The sequence below is a fragment of the Poecilia latipinna genome, unplaced genomic scaffold (assembly GCF_001443285.1).
Source record: "Poecilia latipinna isolate Pla-1442-1.1 unplaced genomic scaffold, P_latipinna-1.0 Scaffold139, whole genome shotgun sequence".
NCBI classification, from domain to species: Eukaryota; Metazoa; Chordata; class Actinopteri; order Cyprinodontiformes; family Poeciliidae; genus Poecilia; species Poecilia latipinna.
Window position 1 is genome coordinate 224,782 of NW_015112755.1, and position 19,482 is coordinate 244,263.

At 39.3% G+C, this 19,482-nt stretch overlaps 1 protein-coding gene across 1 annotated transcript in view; it reads right to left on the reverse strand.

Annotated features, from left to right (window-relative positions):
- LOC106945315 (protein tyrosine phosphatase receptor type M) overlaps positions 1-19,482 on the reverse strand; it is a 216,781-nt gene that overhangs the window by 155,045 nt on the left and 42,254 nt on the right. The window contains exon 2 of the mRNA XM_015028913.1: positions 12,034-12,156. Coding sequence (XP_014884399.1) covers positions 12,034-12,156 — 123 coding nt within the window. The remainder of the gene's footprint in view (positions 1-12,033; positions 12,157-19,482) is intronic.

Consider the following 19,482-nt stretch of genomic DNA (forward strand, 5'->3'; position numbering starts at 1 on the left):
CTTTCCTCGGCATTCACAAATCCAGCTTGTGACCTTTGATGAGAAAATGCTATTACCTCGGCTGATCGTCATTACCATTCATCAAAATACAAAGACATACACTACAGCTAAGAGGCTAATCCCAGAAAATAGTGGATTTTGAAAAGTGCATTTTCCTTCAATGACAGAGCAGAGGGGAAATGATGAAAAATCAATAAGCTAAAATCTATTTGCCAAGAAAAGCCCCATTTAGATTTTATCACTTAGGTCCAATATTAAAGGTTAATCTAATTCTTTACCCTCTCCCCAATAAAACACAAGTGAGAATTATTACATTGGCCAACTTTCAAGGAGATGCAGAACACATTCTATTTGTCATCATCTTATTTAGCTTGGCTTCGTATTAAGATGGCAATAATCATAGCAGTATTTGAAACGCAGCCATAGGAGACTCATTAGATGCTGAGATACATTTTGGCAGAATGCTAGAAACTGAAGGGCAAAGAGAGATAATACAAACAACCTGTAAACAGGAAGCTTATGCTGCTGCATTCAAGGAAGAGCCAAATCTCTCTTGTTACAGTAAACATGTGGCATTTCACTGAGATTCCTGTATTAAAACGGGTGAATAGCGTCAAGTTAAGCAGCAGGCTTGGTCGCTTGAGCGTGTCAACCAGGCAGCGTCTCACAGAACCCTATTTGTTCCATCAATGACTCGAGCTTGCCCACTTGTCTTGTGCTTCTCTTGTAACGCTCACCAATTTCATCTGTCTGCAGCTTCGGATAATGAGTAGGGGGATTCTGTCATGTTTACACAATGAAACAAGAGAAGAGGCATCAGAGGAGGAGTGGTTGGGATGTCACAGTTAGCCTAATCGCCTTTGTTTGGAAGGTAGAGGCAGTTGTTATTTTAAATGATCCTTTAAGGTTTTGGGGTAATTTGTGAGGGACGCGGATATGTTATGAAGGGCAGTAATGAGAACATCCATTTTATGGATCATTGACATGTCAGATATTTGGCACAGGATGTGTGCAAACGGGCTAAACAGTTGCCTTGCAGCAAAAAGGTTGTTGGTTTGATTCCTGGCCAGCAACCAGGAATCAAACCGGGCTGCAGCTTGAACGTTTTGTCCGTAGGTCTTATCCAGGTAATTTGGCTTTCTCCAAAAGCCTAAAAGCATGACTGTTAGGTTAACTGGTTATTCTAAGCTCTCATGAAGTGTTGGTGAGTGTTGTTTGCCCGGTGTCTCTCTGTGTTGCCCTCTTTGTGTTGTCTCTCGCCCAACGACTACTGGAGATAAGCACCAGACCCCCAAAGACCCTGGAAGGATAAGTGGATATAGATGATAGATGAACAGATCCATGTGTGCTTCACATCTAGTAGCTGAATCATATAAACTTAGACTTTAAGTTTCTTACATTAAATCAACATATTAAAATTGAATTCAAGAAACTTTACAATGACTTCCAATGGAATAAATATGATATTGGTTTCAACTATCATTGCAGTTATTGGTAGAAAGGCACCAAGATGCTTCATTATTTAAATGTGTAAAATAAAAGAAAGAATTCATTGCGAGAATGTTTGAGATCCACAAGCTCAGTGAAGGTCAGGTGTTTAAAAGGTGTGATAGGATGAGTGAAGAAGATGCTAATGTGTGGTTCTGAAGTTCTTTGCCCTGTTGGGTCTGCCAGAAGGAGGCACGAAATCTTAAGTGTGTGAGAGTATAGTAATAATTTTTCCTGGTGACTTCCTAATACGTACAAGATATGGAACAAGAATATGATCCCTTGTTGTTCTATTTGCGATCTGTTGTGGTCTGACATGTCTAATTTTGTGGTTACTCCAAACTAGACAGTGACGGACGGGCATATTAAGACAAAGCTCAAGAACTTCGGAGTTTGATATGGGTAGCCTCTGTAGCAACTTCATCTGTCTAAAGCTTCTCTTGTTACTATGCAAAAACAGATGTTTTCCTAGTTTTTCGTTTTTATTTAGGATGATGTTAGGGTTCTATTTCCAAGACATATTTCAAGAAAGGTGAATGCACAAAAAGTTGGGTACATCCTGGACGGACCACCAGTCCGTCCCAGGGCAACAGTGAAACACACTCACTCTTGAGAGATACCAGTTAACCTAGCAGTAATGTTTTTGGACTGCAGCAGGAAGAAGTGCACCCAGAAATAACCCACACATGCACAGGGAGAAGATACAAAGTCCATGCAGAAAGATCCCAGGCTGGGATTCAAATTCAGGATCTTATTGCTGAAAGAGAAAACGGTGCTACCAACTATGCCACTGAGTAACCTCTGATAAAAAAAGAAGAAAAAAGAAACAACTCTTTTAAGATTAGAAGAAGTTGAAAATAAATAACCTCTTTGTGCAGGATTGTTATTTAACCAAGACAGAGTTTTATGTCTTATGAGCTACTTAGGATTCCGGTATCTCTATGTTGTGCAAAGAGTTCTTCACAGTATGATCACTTTGTTATGATTAATTACTATGGACAACTGTTCTCCCACAGTGTTTGTAATCTATTATTTAATTTCAGTTTTACACATTCATATGCTGAGCTTAATTATTTCTGAGGAAAGCATGAAGCTGTAGAGAAAACATGAAGAAAGGGAGCAAACGTGTCAACTCTGAAACACATTTGATTAAACTTTAATCAGGTAGTGCTCTACGAAGACTCCATGTGTCTTCATTGACATCCAGTCTTCTGCAAAAGCAGCCAGATCCTTCTTGTTTTTCCCTTTGAGGCATGAGCAACCCCTGGTATGACGCAAACCAGCACTAGAAATCACTTGATAAATTGTTCAGTTGCAGCTCATGTTGCATAGACAAAAATTATGGCTCCACTGCTTTCCTCAAAGATTAAAACAGGCTATTTAGAAGTAATTCAACAGTCATACGTTTGGGAGATATGTCCTGTTTCTCCATAACTAAGATGCAAACTGCAGATACCTTAAGCCACATTTGTATTTTTTCCCACTATAGTCTAGAAATCTATTCATTCATCTGTTGTCTTCTGCTTGCCATAGATCGGGTGGCTTACACAGCATTCCTTGGCCAAATGGAAAATCCAGATTCTCCGACGTGTTTTGGGCCTTCCTAAAGTTTCTTTCTAATGGGACATGTTTGGAAAAACTTTTAAAGGGAGGGACCTCAAAGGCATCGTGATCAGACGTCCAAATAACCTTAACGGAATCGTTTTACTGTGGAGCTTTACGCCAAGCAGATGATGACGTATCTCATCCCATCTCTGAACATGAGCCCAGTCATCCTACAGAAGGGGGCGACTCATTTCAGCCACCTGTGACTGGGATTTTGTTCTTTGGGTCGCAATCCATATCTCGTGACCATAGGTGAGGGTTGGAATGTGAAAGAATTGGTAAATCCAAAGGTTTGTCTTTTGGTTCACAACAGTTCAGAGGACCATCTGCATTATGACAGACAAGGACCCATTTGGTCCCTCTCTCTCTCTCTCTCTCTCTCTGCATCCCACCATCACTCTTGAGCAAGACACCTGACGACTGAACTCTGTTTGCCTTAATCAGAGACTAATCCCAAAGCTGAGAGGAACAATCTACCTTTACCTGATGCAGAACTTTAAGAAACCGGTTCTCATTCCAGTTGCTGCATGGTCAGCTCCAAGCTGCACCAGTACATGCCATAAGATCCAGTCCATAAACACTATAAAATAAGACTGGGTCACCAGGAGTGGATGAGATTTACTACGTGTCCCAGATATTGTGGGCTTGTCGGAGTTGATGTATCCCTTGAATGAGAACTAGGACAATGCAGACCAAGAATGTGTGTGTCCCAAGTTATAGGACATCTTACTCCAGGGTGTTGAGTAGGAACAACCAGTGTGTTTTCTCTTGGCAATAAAACAGTAGATAAAATATTTATAATTTGAAAGTGGCCAAAGTTCATTTAATAATTGCTAATAATTGCATAATCCATCAATCTGTAATCATACGTAAGACATTATACCAAAAATCTTCTTTGCCACAGTCAATGTAATAGTGTGGTTGTACACCCCTGAATTTGTTCAGGTAAAACTAAACTACAAAAGGGAAAATTTATCCATTATCTTTCTTTTGTCGTCAGTAAAAGAAAACAGTACTTCAAGCGTCAGTCAAGTCCCGCATCATACTTCCTCTACCACTGTGCAACACCGCTGAAGGAGACCATAGAGTTACATAGATTGTCATTCAGCTTCTGTTCCCTCCAAGCCTAATGACCACATACTCTGCAGGACCTGCTGCACCGTGACAAGCTAATTAACCAGTGAGACTAAGAGCAAATTATAATGACACTGTTAGTGGAGTGCTAATGTGCTAGTGATGCACAGGGCTGTTTTCTCCCCTCCCACCCCCACTCCATCCCACTCTATCTCTTCTTCCGCCTTTAACAATGACGGAGTTCGAGACCAATTAAAAATAGAGAGCTCTCGGCACACTGTGAGCCTGTTTTCACTGTTCCTTAAAGGCCATGGCTCGGCTATTGTCTAAGGTATTCAGAGGAACAGATTTATTATTATTCCAATGTAGGCCACCTTCACCTTCCATTACAATGATGGCTGAATGTGGGGAGCATGGAAACCGGTGTGAAAAATAAATGAGCGGAAGATGAAGCGTCGCCACTCCTGATGCTGCATGCATTCGCTGTAGCTGTTCTTTGGGAAGCGAAGGCCACGCTGCTAAAATAGAAATGTGTGACTTCAGACATTATTAACAAGACCACAGTAAAGTAGAGTAAACATCATTGTTGAACAGCTACTACACTCCAACATTTATTCTGCGAAAATGTTACGATTAGAGGAAATAAATGTAGATGCTAAATGGAAATGTAGCAACATTTTTGGAGCTCTAACTTTATGAATAGTTCCGATTGAGTTAGTTTTCTTTTTTTAATTAGCATCGACCTTAAATAAATAAATAAATAAATATCTGAAAGGCTCAAAACATGGATGCAAGTTTGGAAAATGAATGTGCAGTGTAATCTAACAAGCAAGGTCTGCTAAAATAACATTCAAACGTTCAGGTTCTGCCGGGCGGCAGGGAAACCAAAATAACAGACTCGGTGGTTTAACGATATCGTGAGCCGTAGAGACAGAATGTGGACTCTGAGGAAAGCCTTCCATCAGGTTAATCCTGCGCCCTGACGGCTTATTCAACTGGCAGAGCAGCTATGAGTTGGCCACAGCTTGTGTCTGTCCATATGGGAGGAAAAGTTCCTGCTGGCGAGAAAATAAGCTGATGAGGATGGGTGAGTCTTAAAAAAAAAAATTACTTAAACTGTGTAATTCTACAGCACAATGTTAGGATCACAATATATTAATAAATGGTTAATGTGTAACAGTTCTTCAGACTAGTTTAAATCTTAAATGAAGCTTTATCTGGTGCAGGCATGTTTAACCGCAGCTGAAAGCATGTGATGGCTTAGAAGAAATAAATAACTATATAAAGAAAAACAAAATGTCAAAATAAACTACAGTATTAATTCATAATGAAGTTTGTTGCGTTGCAACATTTTATTTGTATGTTTTGCTTTTTGTGCCTTTTTTGGCCACTTGTTTATTCCTACTTTTAAACTTTGATATCTGTTTTACTGAAATAAATACATACATAAAAAAGAAACCATCCAATAAATAACTTTATTGGATGCAAAGCCCTCAGAAGTTTCTTGTTACAAACAGCAGATGTGAATGTCACAAGAAAGTCTTTATTAATGATTTTATGTGTTTTTCCTTGATAGAAAGTTGGTTTAAAAAGACAGATAATGAAGCCTGAAATAGTCCTGGTCTCACAAATAACCTCCTGTCTAATCCCAATCATCAAAGTCTACAGTTTGAAGGTATCTGGATTAATTATGAGTTGAGTGATGGTCTGAGCCGAGGATATAATTTGCAATAATGACTAGCGCTCATTATTTCTCCTCCATTCAGGTCCTGAACTCTGTGAAAATCATTATGTTGGGGGGGAGGGAGGAATCAGAATGAAGGGGCGCTCTTTAAACCCAAACCCTCCAGGTCTCATTTGCTAATAAAATTCACAGAGGTCACCGCTGCCGAAAAGCACGGCTGCCGCTTTGGAAATGTCAATGAAGACGGGGGCCATTCTCACTGTCTGCCACCAATCAAAAATGCTCTCGCTGTGAGGGTTAGGCTGTTAATGCGAGCAGCCGTGGCCTTCTCTCAAATTTCCCCGGAATATTCTCCGTGTCCTCTGCAACATGAAAAGGCCCCGATAAAAATAAAAGCGGATAAGTTTGGGTCTCTCCGTGCGAAGAGCCTGGCAGGTTCTCTTTAAGCGCGGAGTCAAACAGTTTCACCCAGAACCATCCATCATGCAGGACACGTTTAAGCCCTGTCACTTTAGTCAGGTGGAACAACTAACCCTTATTATGTTCCCTGGCAGCATCCTTTGTTGTCGCATGCCAATCACCTGCAATCCCAAATGGATTAATATGTCATCTTAATATGCAGTGCGCTCCATTGGCCTGCTGGTGAAGTAAATGGGTCAGATAATAACCCATTCACGTGGTACAAAGTCATTAAAAGAACTGAATCTTCAGGTGAGTCACCCAATTGTTCATAACGTGAACACTTAGGAAAAAGAAAAGATAAAATATGCTAATTTGTCCTCCATTCTAGAAGCGCAAGTGCAATCTTAATCCTGTTTATCATAATGGGTAACCTGTTTGCTCGGGCCAAAGGACACATTTTAACCCCGCAAACACGGAGCGCAGGAAATGGCGGTCTTTCTTTCACCGGGAATGATTGCACAAATTGATTAGATTTCATAATTTGCTGTTCTGTTGTGTCCCTTAATCATTTAATGGGGCTCTGTCCTTAACCTAAAAACAGTGCACACAAGTCTAGGAGTCATTCCCACATGTAGCCGGGAATGGCTAAAAACAATGTGAGCGTGTGTGTTTCATTTATTTATTTATTTAAATAAAATTGTGACAACACTCCATGTTTAACCGGCGTGATTTACATTCTGATTAAATTTCTGCTGTCTTTCAGTCCAACATTGTGTCCTCTTATATTTTAATAGTTTGACCCTCTTGTTGTTCATTTGAAAAACCCATTAAGCACCATACACAGCACTAGAAGCCCAGGTAAAGCAATGAGGTATTTTTCCATTAACCAACATCTACCTGCATTCGTCACATGGTTTAGTCCATCTGCCGACATCTGGAGCCCCTGGTGAAGATGCTGCACTACAGTATTATATGAAAATGGGTTCTTTTAGCTTCGCACCTTATTGTATCCGTGTTTGAGACTCTTATTTTGAAAAAGGAAAGGACGCCATTTTTAATTTGCCCTGTTGGCTGATAAACGAGCCTCGTTTAATTTTAAATTGATGGTCTGGTCCGGTTGCACTTTGGGCGCTTGGTATGAAAAATAAACATTGACAAAGTCACAGGTAAGATGCTGAATTCTGCATTCTCAGGCTCTGAGAATACAGCAACTGGCTAAGTCACCTTCTGAAAACGTTTCTGAACTGAGAGGATTGTATTTCATCATCTTTAGTTCAAAAAGATCAAATAATGATTAAATGTGAAATGTTTGGTTATTCAATTAAGTTCTTAAAGTACAAAATATGTGCTTTTGTATTTTAGAAAGGGAGCGTTTTCAATGTTTTTTCGGCATTAGAATAAACAGACTTAATCAAAGAAGAAGACAGTAATATAGTCAAACTTCAGGTAACTTAAACTAGTTATAGGTTGTGATTTTTGTAGCCTCAATGATCTAAAACAATAAATCTGGTGTGTCTATTTTTCAAAACAAATATTGCTACAATAGCACCTCATCTTGGACAGGTGATTCATCATTTTGCATGGTATCATCTCATTAGCTGAGTTGTCCTTTATGACAATTTTTCAATTTAAATTTTTATTTAAAAATTACTTGTATGCCAAAGTGTATGTGATGCTGTAAGTGCAAGACTTTTGAAAGAATCACACCCACATCCAGCATCATATTCAACAGTATGAAAGAAGTGATTTTTCACATTTTCATCCCAATTTAATTAATTTATCAAATTAAAAATTACATTTGTACATTTTTGAGTGTGTGGGTATGGTACTTTGGTGCTTCCTGCGTAACTTTACCAGGGGTAAAAATAAAATGTGGTCTTCACTGTATTGTGCATAAGAGTGAACTGTGTTTATATCATGAGGGTATAATTAAGAAAAAACTGAAAAGATCACCGTTACCCAATGAAGAACCTCATTCTGCCAATCCTTTATTATTGTCAAGGTGTCACTATCGACCAAGGACACTCTACCCAAACAAAGAGCCCGTACAAACTGTGCGACAAAAACATTCAATTTCTCTCCGGCAACATATTTATAGCAGACATTAAGAATAACACAATAAGTCATTTAGCTGGGACCGCATCGGCTATTGTGCCTTGCAGAATACAAAAAACACTAATTAATCTCAGTTAGAGGACCTTCTTTCTCCTTCTCTTGCTATTATTCCCCAGAATGGGTCTCAGGGGAGTTGCAGGGAGCAGCAGCCTATGCTGGCAGCATACCATGCTGACATCAGAGAGGAAACATCCTCTGCACCAGCTGTGGCTCTCTCTGAAAAAAAAAAATGATTATTTTCTCATCACATCTGCAAAACTTTAGCAAAAGCATTTTGCAGAAAACTACTTAGTGTACCTCACAACGCACAACTTGTGAAGGAAGAAAAACAAACAAACAAAAAAAAAAAGACGGAAATACGAAAAAAAAAAAAATCCCAATGACATTTTTTAAAAAGTTGGATCAGTCTCCACTGTCGGAAACTTTGCAATTATTGGCAGTCATTGAGGGCGGAACAGACAGTGGCAGTCTTGCTGGGGGGTTTCACCAGTTGGCCTGACAGAGCAACACTCTGGGGAGCGCCCAGGCAGACGCGCGGAGCCTCAGAACTGGGCTGAACCGTCCTAAACAGGAGCCAAAGCATGCAATCAGCTCTGCGTAGCGGGATAAACAAGGCAACCCTGCGTCCAGACGTAGCAATTAGACAGCCAGCGCATCGTCATAAACAACCAGGAGTTCCAGGCGTTGTTTGTGTCCTGCTCATGTGACCAGAAGGCTGTTTGCTCCATTCTGGAGTTTATTATTTTATTTTTTATTTTCTAAACACAATTTGACATATTTGGGCCAGTTCAGAGTTTTGTAGATAGTGGATCAGACCACAAAAAGCCACATTTTGCAACAAATATCTGCATATCGGCACCTTTGACGGCATTACAAACAGAATTCACTGAAATGTATACAGATTTCTGGTATGTAGCAAATGTCTTTTGCGTGAAATGAGGACTAAATATGGTTTAAAACAATCGACAGAATCAGCAGACACTGTTGTCTTTGGACATATAGAATACAGGAAATACAACCAAAACGTTTTCTCCAGTCTAGATTGAAGAACAAACACAAAAACCTGATTGGAAGATTGATGGGGTCAAGAGGAAGAAGTTTTGTTGTTTCTGATTGGAAATGAGTTGAGTTTGACTTTTTCATCAGAATACGTACGCGCTACTCCAAACAAGAAAAAAATAGAACAGATGCAACTATTCTGTTGAAGTAACAGGACTTGATTTTTGACAAAAGTGGCTTAATTTCCTCACATTCAGTGCGTTAAAATTTGATACATCAATTTAAACTCTACACTTTGCTTCCTGACTTTAGACGTACAACTTACTTTTTTACAAAGATGTAAAAACGACAAAACAAACCCTACATTTGAACAAAGTCCACAGTGATTCAAGAATGAGGAGGGAACCAGAGAGCTGGGAATTACAGCTCTTATAGGATTTTATTTGCTTGGAGAGCAGAACAGGAAAGACCTAAATCATCACTTAAATCACCCATTCGCAGTGACATTGAGAATACCCCTATTTAGACAGATACCGTCTACGACCAATTTTAAAGGTACTTGAGGTAGTAATGTCTTCTGTTCTTTGTTCTGAGGATTGCCACATCAATTCCATTTCCATCCTGCCACACCAGGTAGGATAACAATCTCTTTGTGTGAGTATGATAAGGTCATTTTGTGAAGATTCATAAGTGTGAGTCGAGAGTAAGGCAACAATCAGAGGTGAGATAGCTTTTCCACCAGCGTGGCTTTCACCTAAATGCATTTTTACCCATCAACCCCTGCTCTAGCATCAGTAAAACAATTTTACCTGTCAAGTACACTACATTTCACATCCCTTTCAGTCTGGTCAAAGAGGGGAGATTACAGTTTCACACAGCGGGTTGAGTGCTCACACTTTGAAATGGAGAAAGAGCTGCAACCTGCTAATTACACACAATTCAAGATGCACACGTGGAAAACGTGTCAGTCTAAAGTGTGGTCCAATTGGGAAGCACAATCAGGGACACTTCTTAACCAACCAGACATGGGATTTTAATTAGATCTGTTCAATTTAGACCGCACGCATAGTGTTAATTTGCAGGTCGAGGCTTTCCCAGATTTCATAGTCACCTTTGCTTGGCTTCCATGTGTCCCGCCATTAATCAATTGCGATGGAAAAAGAAAGACACTTCCCCTACCGGGGGAAAGTAATTTCTCCGGGGCAGTTTAACACGCATCAACCTGATGTGCACGCACAAACAGGTCTGGGCACTGCTGTTTAAAATTAGTGAGGGCTTGCTAATTAATTCCCCCTTTGTCACCAGGGGGGCCAATGCAATCTATCTGGGATGCAGCCTTTGTTAGATTAGGCGTCAGATAGGAGAGGAAAAACAATATCCATTAGTTTGCAATGCTACCTTTGTTATAACACGAAAAGAAGAAACGCCATTCCATTAGTCTAATTCCGAGGGAGCGCAGTGTTCAGAGGTGGTGATATCTTTGCATTTCAAGTCAAATGAAGAACGATCAATGCAACATTAAGGAGACAAATCGCGTGCGACGGATACAAAAGGCAGGGAAAGGCATTCTAATGAATATCAGCGCGTGACTGCCAGATAGACGTCTTCAATTAAAATGGATCTGAGGGCTTTGATATCAATTGTTGTTAGTTAATATGACTGTCTCAATGATTCACTGTATTAGAAACAGCACATACATCAACAATGAAAACAAACAGAAAAAAAAAGACTAGACTAGTGTTGGAAGTGAATTAGAAGTATTGTCTTTTTATGCAAGATGAAGTGGCTCCGTGTTGCGTGCAAATCTGAATAAAGCTGTAATAAATATTCATTAGTCTCCAACACTAAAAGCTATTGAAAGTAGCTGCACACTATATTCCAATTATAGTCAGAGTCATGGGCCGATCAGGAGAAAGTCTGGTATGAACACCTAAAACAGCAGACTGAAGCAGCCATTGGATGATAAATGTAATAAAACAGGGGAGAATCTGTCACATAAATGTGCTGTCAAATTAGTTGTGTCTTTGGGAGATTAAGTGTTGTACATGGAGTATATCTCCTGAAGACATGTACTATGTTTTTTTATTTTTACATAATATTCCTTATTTTAGTCGCCATCACTAACACTCGATCTTTTACGTGATTGTGTTCTCCATATTTTGCTTTTTTTAATGGAAAACGTTCCTCTTATTCCTAGTTGATCTCTGTACTGACGTCAAATCTGCAATGAAGCTTCATCCAACATTTAAAACATGTAAAATTATCAATTACTTCCTCAAAAACTAATGAAAACTTTGACTATTTTTTATTGTTTTTTTCTTCTTCTTAAATATAAAGATTGACATAGGAAATTTGTGTGTTCGCTTTTCAGACTGTCTTAACTGAACTGTGTTGAAGTTAAGTTGAACTTGAATACATTTAAATAAGAATATATGAGTGAGTTTCCTTTTTTTAAATAAAAAAATGGCTTTGTTCATGTTAAAAGAATGAGTCAGAGTTCAAAAATGGGATTCTTCACTAACTCAAAAACCATTTTTTTTTTTTTGTCCACAGCAGCTTCTAACTGCATCAAACATAAAGCAGACTGTGTTAAATGTGCAGCTTTTTGAGTTACTTATTCTCAGCATGATTTCTTTTCATCATGTGCCCAGCATCACCGGCCTTACCTGAGGGCATCCATGGATCTGATGAAGTCTTCTCCCTGGAATTGACCTGCTCCCAGTCAAGGTCATCATCTCTGCCTTGGCTGTATCCACACGCTGCCAGCGGCTTCTCAAAGTTACAATCGCCTGTGAACAAAAAAAAAAAGAAAAAAAGAATGAATTTATATGGTTATCCAGTTTTTCTCATTACCTCGGAGCTCAAACGAATGAATATATAAATTAAATTCTTGTCTTTTTCTTTTTTTCTCCTGCCGGTATTCATAATGCAGTATGCCAGACAATGAGATGCATTTAAGTGAGACAGAGTGAAGGATTACTGTAGTAGGCGAGGCACAACATACATTACCATCATTAGCAGCACGGCAGTCCAATTTCACAATGACAAGTATGAAGTGTCCAAACTCCATCATCGTTAGACATTATGTTCCCCAGCCGCACCGCCATCAAGCATAAATTGATTTATTTTCCTTGCCGGCCACAGAACTTTGCTGTTCACGCACTCCCACTCCACAGAGCCACTCTAATCCTTTTTATAAGCTGCTTGCAAAATGACAGCAAGCAACCATTAGGGCCAGGCTTCAACCATGCTTGGCATGTGATCGATTAATACAAATACCCCCTTTATTCCTCGCACCTTAAAGGCCACACAGAGAACGTGAGAGACGATCTTTTTTTTTTTTTTTCTTTTTTGCCCCAAAGTGCTTTTCAATCCACTCATAAATCTACAAAAATGTAATGTCAGAACAGTAGGTGGCTGGAAGGAGTTCATTCTGAGTAAAAACATGAAATATAAAGATGGCTTTTAGATCAGAGTTGGTAGTTTTCCGACTTGGCAGACGACTTTGGACAAAATGATATGGTATTGCTTCCGATTACATTAGCGTTTTTGTTGTAAACAGATGTACCCGTTATTACTCTGAAACTTGCCAGAGATTAATCTAAACGGCGAACATGAAAATGTGTTCTGGCATGCTGTTTGTAAGGATATAAACAGAGGCGGCATGCTAATTTTATTGCTTGTGGAAATGTCCTTTGACCTATAATCCACAACAAGCCAAAACCAATATCTCATCTGTTGCGAGCTCCCTCTGACATTCTGCTGCACGCAGACAGCAAGCTGCAGTTTTTGTCTCCCTATTTATCTCTCTGGTGACATTTACAGTACATGTGCAAATGAGTGGAGAACACAGGATAATTAATACCCAGCACCACAGGGCAACTCATGATGATGTATTTGTTGCTTTGACTGTCTTTTTGAGGGGGTGGTTATAAAACGGCGGGCTGCAAAGTATCACAGGTAAAAAAATGTGTCGTTGTCGAGAGCTTGTCTGGAAAAATCCTCGCCTTGTTAGGATGGAAATGAGTGGGCTGTAGCCAGGCTACAGTGTTCCCACAAGAACAATAATCATATTTGTGTAAAAGAATTTCGGTTGTGGTCTAATAAATGATCTGGGGTACCAGCTGTCTCCAATTATTACAAAATTTGGTCATTTTGAGACGATGTTGTCAGTAGACACCAATTTCTGGTTTTATTTGTGGGTTTTAGATTATTTTAAAGGCTCTAAATTTGTGTCCGTCGTAAGGACACAAATTTCACCCCTACTTTATCCTCTTTACATTGATTTTCAGCCCATTGTAGAATTGATTTTATATTTTAAAACGCTTTAAAGTTAATATGAGTTGGGATTTTGTTCTGACTTATTGATATTAAGTCTTCCTGTAAATGGCAGATTAGTTTCTAAAGGGACATTGTGTTGAAAAATAAAAAATATACTTTTGTGTGCGCACCACGTATTATGTACCAGATAGTATCTCTCATGTGTGAGATACCATCTGGTATCTGGTGGAAGATGCTATCTGGTGCATACGACAAAGTTTAGTTTTTATTTTTTTCCTTCAGTGTCCATTTAGGGACTCTTTGTCAGCAGCCATCTTTGACATAAATGAAAAATAACTATGAGGTGTGCACAGAAAAGTACATATATTTTTTTTTTACTTCAATGTCCCTTTTCCGTATGATCAAATTTCTAGTGTTGTATTTTCTAGATTCCTTTAATCTTCTTGTGATTTATACTGTAATGGGCTCTGGTCACCTTAGTTTGTTTGCTTGTAAAAGAGGAAAAATGTGCTACAGTCCATGCACCACACTGATATTTCAGCACAGAAAAAGAGTGATAGACAATGTACTAACACTTGAGAAATTCTATTATAAATGTATTGTTATTAAAAAGCTATTATTTTCCAATGTATAACTGAGTGGCATGACATTAGAATGGAAAAGATATTTGATGAATTCACCCACCTTGCAGATAATGAGCTGCTTATAGAGTCTAACATTGGGCAAATTGCCAAACTGACACCAATGAACCTGAAGACAATTCATCAGACGATCTATAAGAAAACTCCGGACCTATGAAGATGGGGGCTGAAAAAGATTGTTCACAGCTTGTTCAGTCAGCTGGCCTTCCAAATGAATATCAATGTCTGTCTTGCCAAAACGTAACTTGAAAAACATTAACACGATTCTTTGGCTGCAGAGTTGTAGGAACAGGATCCATGCCATTAAATATTTTGACTCAACGGTTTCAAGATTCTTTGGGCCGTGCCACCCGCCAGCTTCCCTCAGCATGTCGGAGCTTGAAGAGACCCATAGAGGTGACTTTTATTGGTGTTTGATATTCAAATCAATGGCACTGGTAAGAAAAGAGGCATATTCAGAACCAGTGGGAAGGAGGAGAGAATTGTGAACGCTGTTGAAGAGGAAAAATAAGTCCTTTAAAAAAGTATGCAGAGCATAGAGGCAGATTCTTGCTTAATTTTTGAAAGGTTTAACTCTTTATTTTAAATGTCACTCTGTTCAATAATAAATCAGGAAAATGTAGAGGGATAAAAACGCAGTTCGAAGCTTCTTCGCCTTCAAAGACATCATTAACAGTTCTGGTCCATTAACAATTCTCTTGTTACTTTCCTCATTTGGCAACAATACATTAAAAACCATCTTCTGCTAACTGTGAATATGTTCAATTTGAAAAATATGCACTTAACAAAAATTGTAGGTCCCTTTTTAATTTCCTTTTCTTTTTTTTACTCTGTCACTTACTGACCGGAAATGTTAAGTTTTAACAGGATATTTTTGCAATAGACCATCACAAAGTGCACATAGGTACTCGTACATCTATACAGTACTGTGATTGTAGCTGCATGTTTTCTACAGCCTGAAATTTCATTTCTCTCTCAGTCAGACTAGATGTAGAGCATCTGTTAACGTACTGAATCTTACTAGACTCACAGTTGGATTTAGTTCCAGGCCAGTGTCCATCTGGACCAGTAAAATGCAACTTTTAGCTATGTTCCTGGTCCATCACGTCTGAGGCAAACGGCTAAACTTCCTCCTCAGCATGTAGTCAGGTTCTGCAGAGTCTCACTGTTGGTCACCAGATTACTTTCCTCCACATGTTTCCTCTGTCACCTACATGGCTACAAGGGACCTTATGATTTTCTTTCAATAACAAAAAAATCTTACTGCTCTTCTATAAATGCCGGATGTGCAAAGTAGTGAATAATTAATTAATCCTGTCACCAGATTTTCCCACCTGAGCAGTGGATCTCTCCTGTTCCTAGGCTTTTTGTGTTGATGGGTTTGTAGATGTTAAACATTGCACTGGCAGATTTTGAAATATTTCTTTATAACTTAAACTTGCTTTAAATGTCCCCAAAGCTTTATGTGAACAGTCAGGACTATATGGTTTTAATAGTGCTGCACTCTCCGGATTTTCATTTGTAAATCATCTTTAAAGCCACATATTTTCAATCCACTTCAAACTTTTTCACTTCTTTGTGTCGGTCAATCACAAAACAAAAGCACTAAACTACTTTGAAGATTGTGGGGAAAATGCTAAAGAGTTGAAGGGGCATGAAGGCACTTCAAACAGGATCCGTAGTTAGATGTGATGCCAGAGGTCGACACAATGAAAACACAAGAAACCTGCAATTTTATATCTAAATGAGAGCGGAAAGTGATAATGAATTAAATTACACAGTGTCTTCTCTTGGTAATTGTATTTTCTACCTTTTCCATAGAGGGATCTGATTTCTGTGTTGAACTAACCCATTCTTGCTTTTCGTGTTGACAACAGTCAATGCAAGGTATCATTAAGAGAGGGTAACAGGATGTGAACAGGCAATAAATCAATTTGCACCGCTTTGATCGACGCTCGAGGCTCTTGGTGTCAGTATAGGGAAACTCTCCAATAATGCCTGCTACCTTTTATTGACCCACCATGCAGCTGTTCTGCATGGAGGTAAACACTGAGAGACATTTCGTTCCAACAGAGATTATCACAAGTTCCTTCAAATGAGCGCGACTCCGCCGTTCCCGGTGTCGTAAATCAAAAAACAAAATGTGTCACAGATAACATGTGGCGTGTCACCAAAACAAACAAGCGCTTCTGATTGTACAAATTCATGCAGATGAACACATCAGTCACTACCATCATAATAGTTCTTCCCTCGGCAGGAGGTGCATATCGCTGCCAGTGTGTGGCTCAACCCCCATATAATCAGCCTCAGCAGCTGCTGAAATAGATATTCCAACGAGCGGCTGCCAGCTCTCTGAAGGAGCTTTAACTTTCAATAAATGCTTCTATGAGGTGTGGGTAGTCTGGGAGCACAGATGAATGTGCTCCACCCTGTCAACATTCGCCTTTCAAGAGAAGCAAGCGGCTTGAAGCTTAAAAGGTGGCCCTAGATATGTCATGAAACAATTTATTCCTGAGTGAGAACACACAATAGTCTTTATATTCTCACGCAGAGTGCATTTCAAAAGAAATCTATCCATCTTTTCCTAGACCGAGCCAGAGGCCAGAATCAATATCTCAACCCCTCAATGCTGGAGCCAATTTCTCCTAAAGATTTTCAAGTCAGACTTAAAAGGCCTTTTGTTATTGCACCTGTAACAAAAGTAAACTTTGGACATTAAAAGCTGTGTGCAGGAGAGTGTGTGTGAAAGTTTTGCACCGTGGCGGCGTGCCAAGAAGAATAAAAATGAGAGGGTGACAATGCAACGCCAAAGAGCTGATGGAAAACAAACACATCATGTGCTTCTACACATCCACAGTATTCTGCTGTCGCGCTTCTCAACAGCTGTGGAAAGGGACTGGCTTTCAAGAAGCAACAGGCGAAGTGATTTCAAACTTGATGTCAGTCAATCAAATTAATCAAATTTTATTTGCATAGCACATTTCAGCAGCAAGGCATTTAAAGGCATTTCAAAGTGCATTAAAAACCACCAGGTAGTCCAGCGAGTTCGGAGTCTTGGTGTTCACATCCCAAATGTTTGTCCTCAGTAACATTTCTGCTGTTATTTGCACATCTCCGTTTTGTAAAGAAAAACATTATGTACGGTTTCTAAAAATGATTCTACTCAGCTGCACATTTCTTGGATTGGAGTACGGTATTTATGATAACTGCCCGTTATGTTTCAGTTACAATCTTGTCTTTAATGTACAGGATGTTATTCTTAATTTTATTTGCCTTTATACATTTTTACTGTTATCTTTTTCTGGACCTAGACGTCTCGTTGAACCAGAATTTCCTGTGGGACAATAAAGAATATTTCTATTCTGCTAAAGAATAGAAATATTCTTTAGCAGAATAGTGTTTCTTCATTATTTCTGAGAAGTGACTGTTTATTTAAATTTCAAAGTGGTTTGGTTGTGCCATCTTTTAAATCTTATATGCAGTTTTTCATTAATTCTCTTATGTTCCATTATTCGTTAATAAGGTCGGCAGACTTAGAAGTATTTTATATTATTTCAACATTTTTTTCTGACTAGTAGTAATATTAATGTTCTACAGTGGTGATGTCCTGGAGTCCCAACGGAGAAGCTAAAGATTAGGGTGATGGTAAAGAGGTCTTCCAAAATCAAGAAGCTTGGAGCTTAAACCAAAGATAGGTAGTCAAAATACAAGTTGAAAAATTCAAAAAGTTGATCAGAAATCAGAAAAGTTTGATCACAGTCATGATTTTTATTTTATTTTATTATTGATAAGGGCACACAAATATTTCAACATCCCATGTTTCTGTTAAAATGTAAATACAAACAGGGGGCATTTATTTCAAGGCTCCCCAAGTTGAATTGGATTGAATTGGTGAATTGGAAAAGTGTAATGGCCTTCAACAACAAGTGTGGGAGGGGCAACAATGGGTTCAGCTGAGGAAATGTTTGTCATCTTACACTATCACTTGTTTCTCAGACTAACTTTAAATCATAAAATGTTAACATGGAAAGTTTTAGTGGTTTTGAAACAGTGTTTAAAATCAGAGTTTTAACTGGACACCAGTGATGTGCCCATGTCTATATAAGATGTTTGTATTGTATTTGCCTGTCCTAAAGCAGATACCAATTCACCTTCGTAGCAACACCACTTCCCCGGTCCCAGCGGCAGATATCATTGCTGCAAAACCTCCTTAGCCTGTCTGCCAATTCTGCAATTACCAGCTTTCCAACCTGTTCTGTCGGGCCAGGAAATCACAGGTCCACCCTTCGCCCCAATCTGCCTTAGTGTCTGCACTTGTTTTAACAAACATCTTGTCTGCTGGCAGCCCCGCAGACTGAAACCACAAGGCAATCTGGGGTAATTTAAAACCAATGTCGACTATCTCCCTCCACCGCGGCCAGTTTAGAGCTTCACAATCCGGCAGCTAAGCCCCTCAGGGACTGATGGGCCTTTTCAGTCTGGCCCTATTTCACTTATCTATTGGCAGCTCCTGCCAAGTTCTATCTCTGCACCGAATTGCATGTGTATGTTCTCTGTTTGGGGACTTTGAACTGTGGGAAGGGATTTAGACGATCAATCTCAATATCATTATCAATCACGTCTTGCTGTTCACCACATTGATTTGGGGGGAAATAAAGAAGTTAGAGTGAAGATTTCCACTGATAATCTCTTTGGCTGAGCTGTGAGCTTGTCAGCAATGTTTTTTTTTTTTTTTGAGGCGAAACCAACAAACCGCATCAAAAGTAACGGAGCTAAATCAGGATAAAAAGTGAACACTGCAGTCTAAGCTTAGAACAGTTTAGTTTGATATCACGATGCACAAGTAAATAATTTAAAAAACTGACTTAGCACTATGTTCACCTCATTTTAAACCCCCACTGTCTCCATTATTTATTTATTTTTTTCATATTTTGTCTTGTCAACCAAATATCAACTTGATGAATGTGCTTTACATCGAGGGTACAACACAGCTCCAGATCAAATGCGCCCATGTGCATGGTTAGATGTACATTGGAGATGACAGGCAGCCTTCTCCTCAGATATGCTAAATTTTGACAGATGATTTTGAAGCTATGTGTGCCGGCACGGGGGCCCCGCGTTCTCTTCCACTGCGCCTGTCAAGAACTTCCAGCAAATGACTTCAAATCCATCTCCATTCCGCGCAACCTGCCA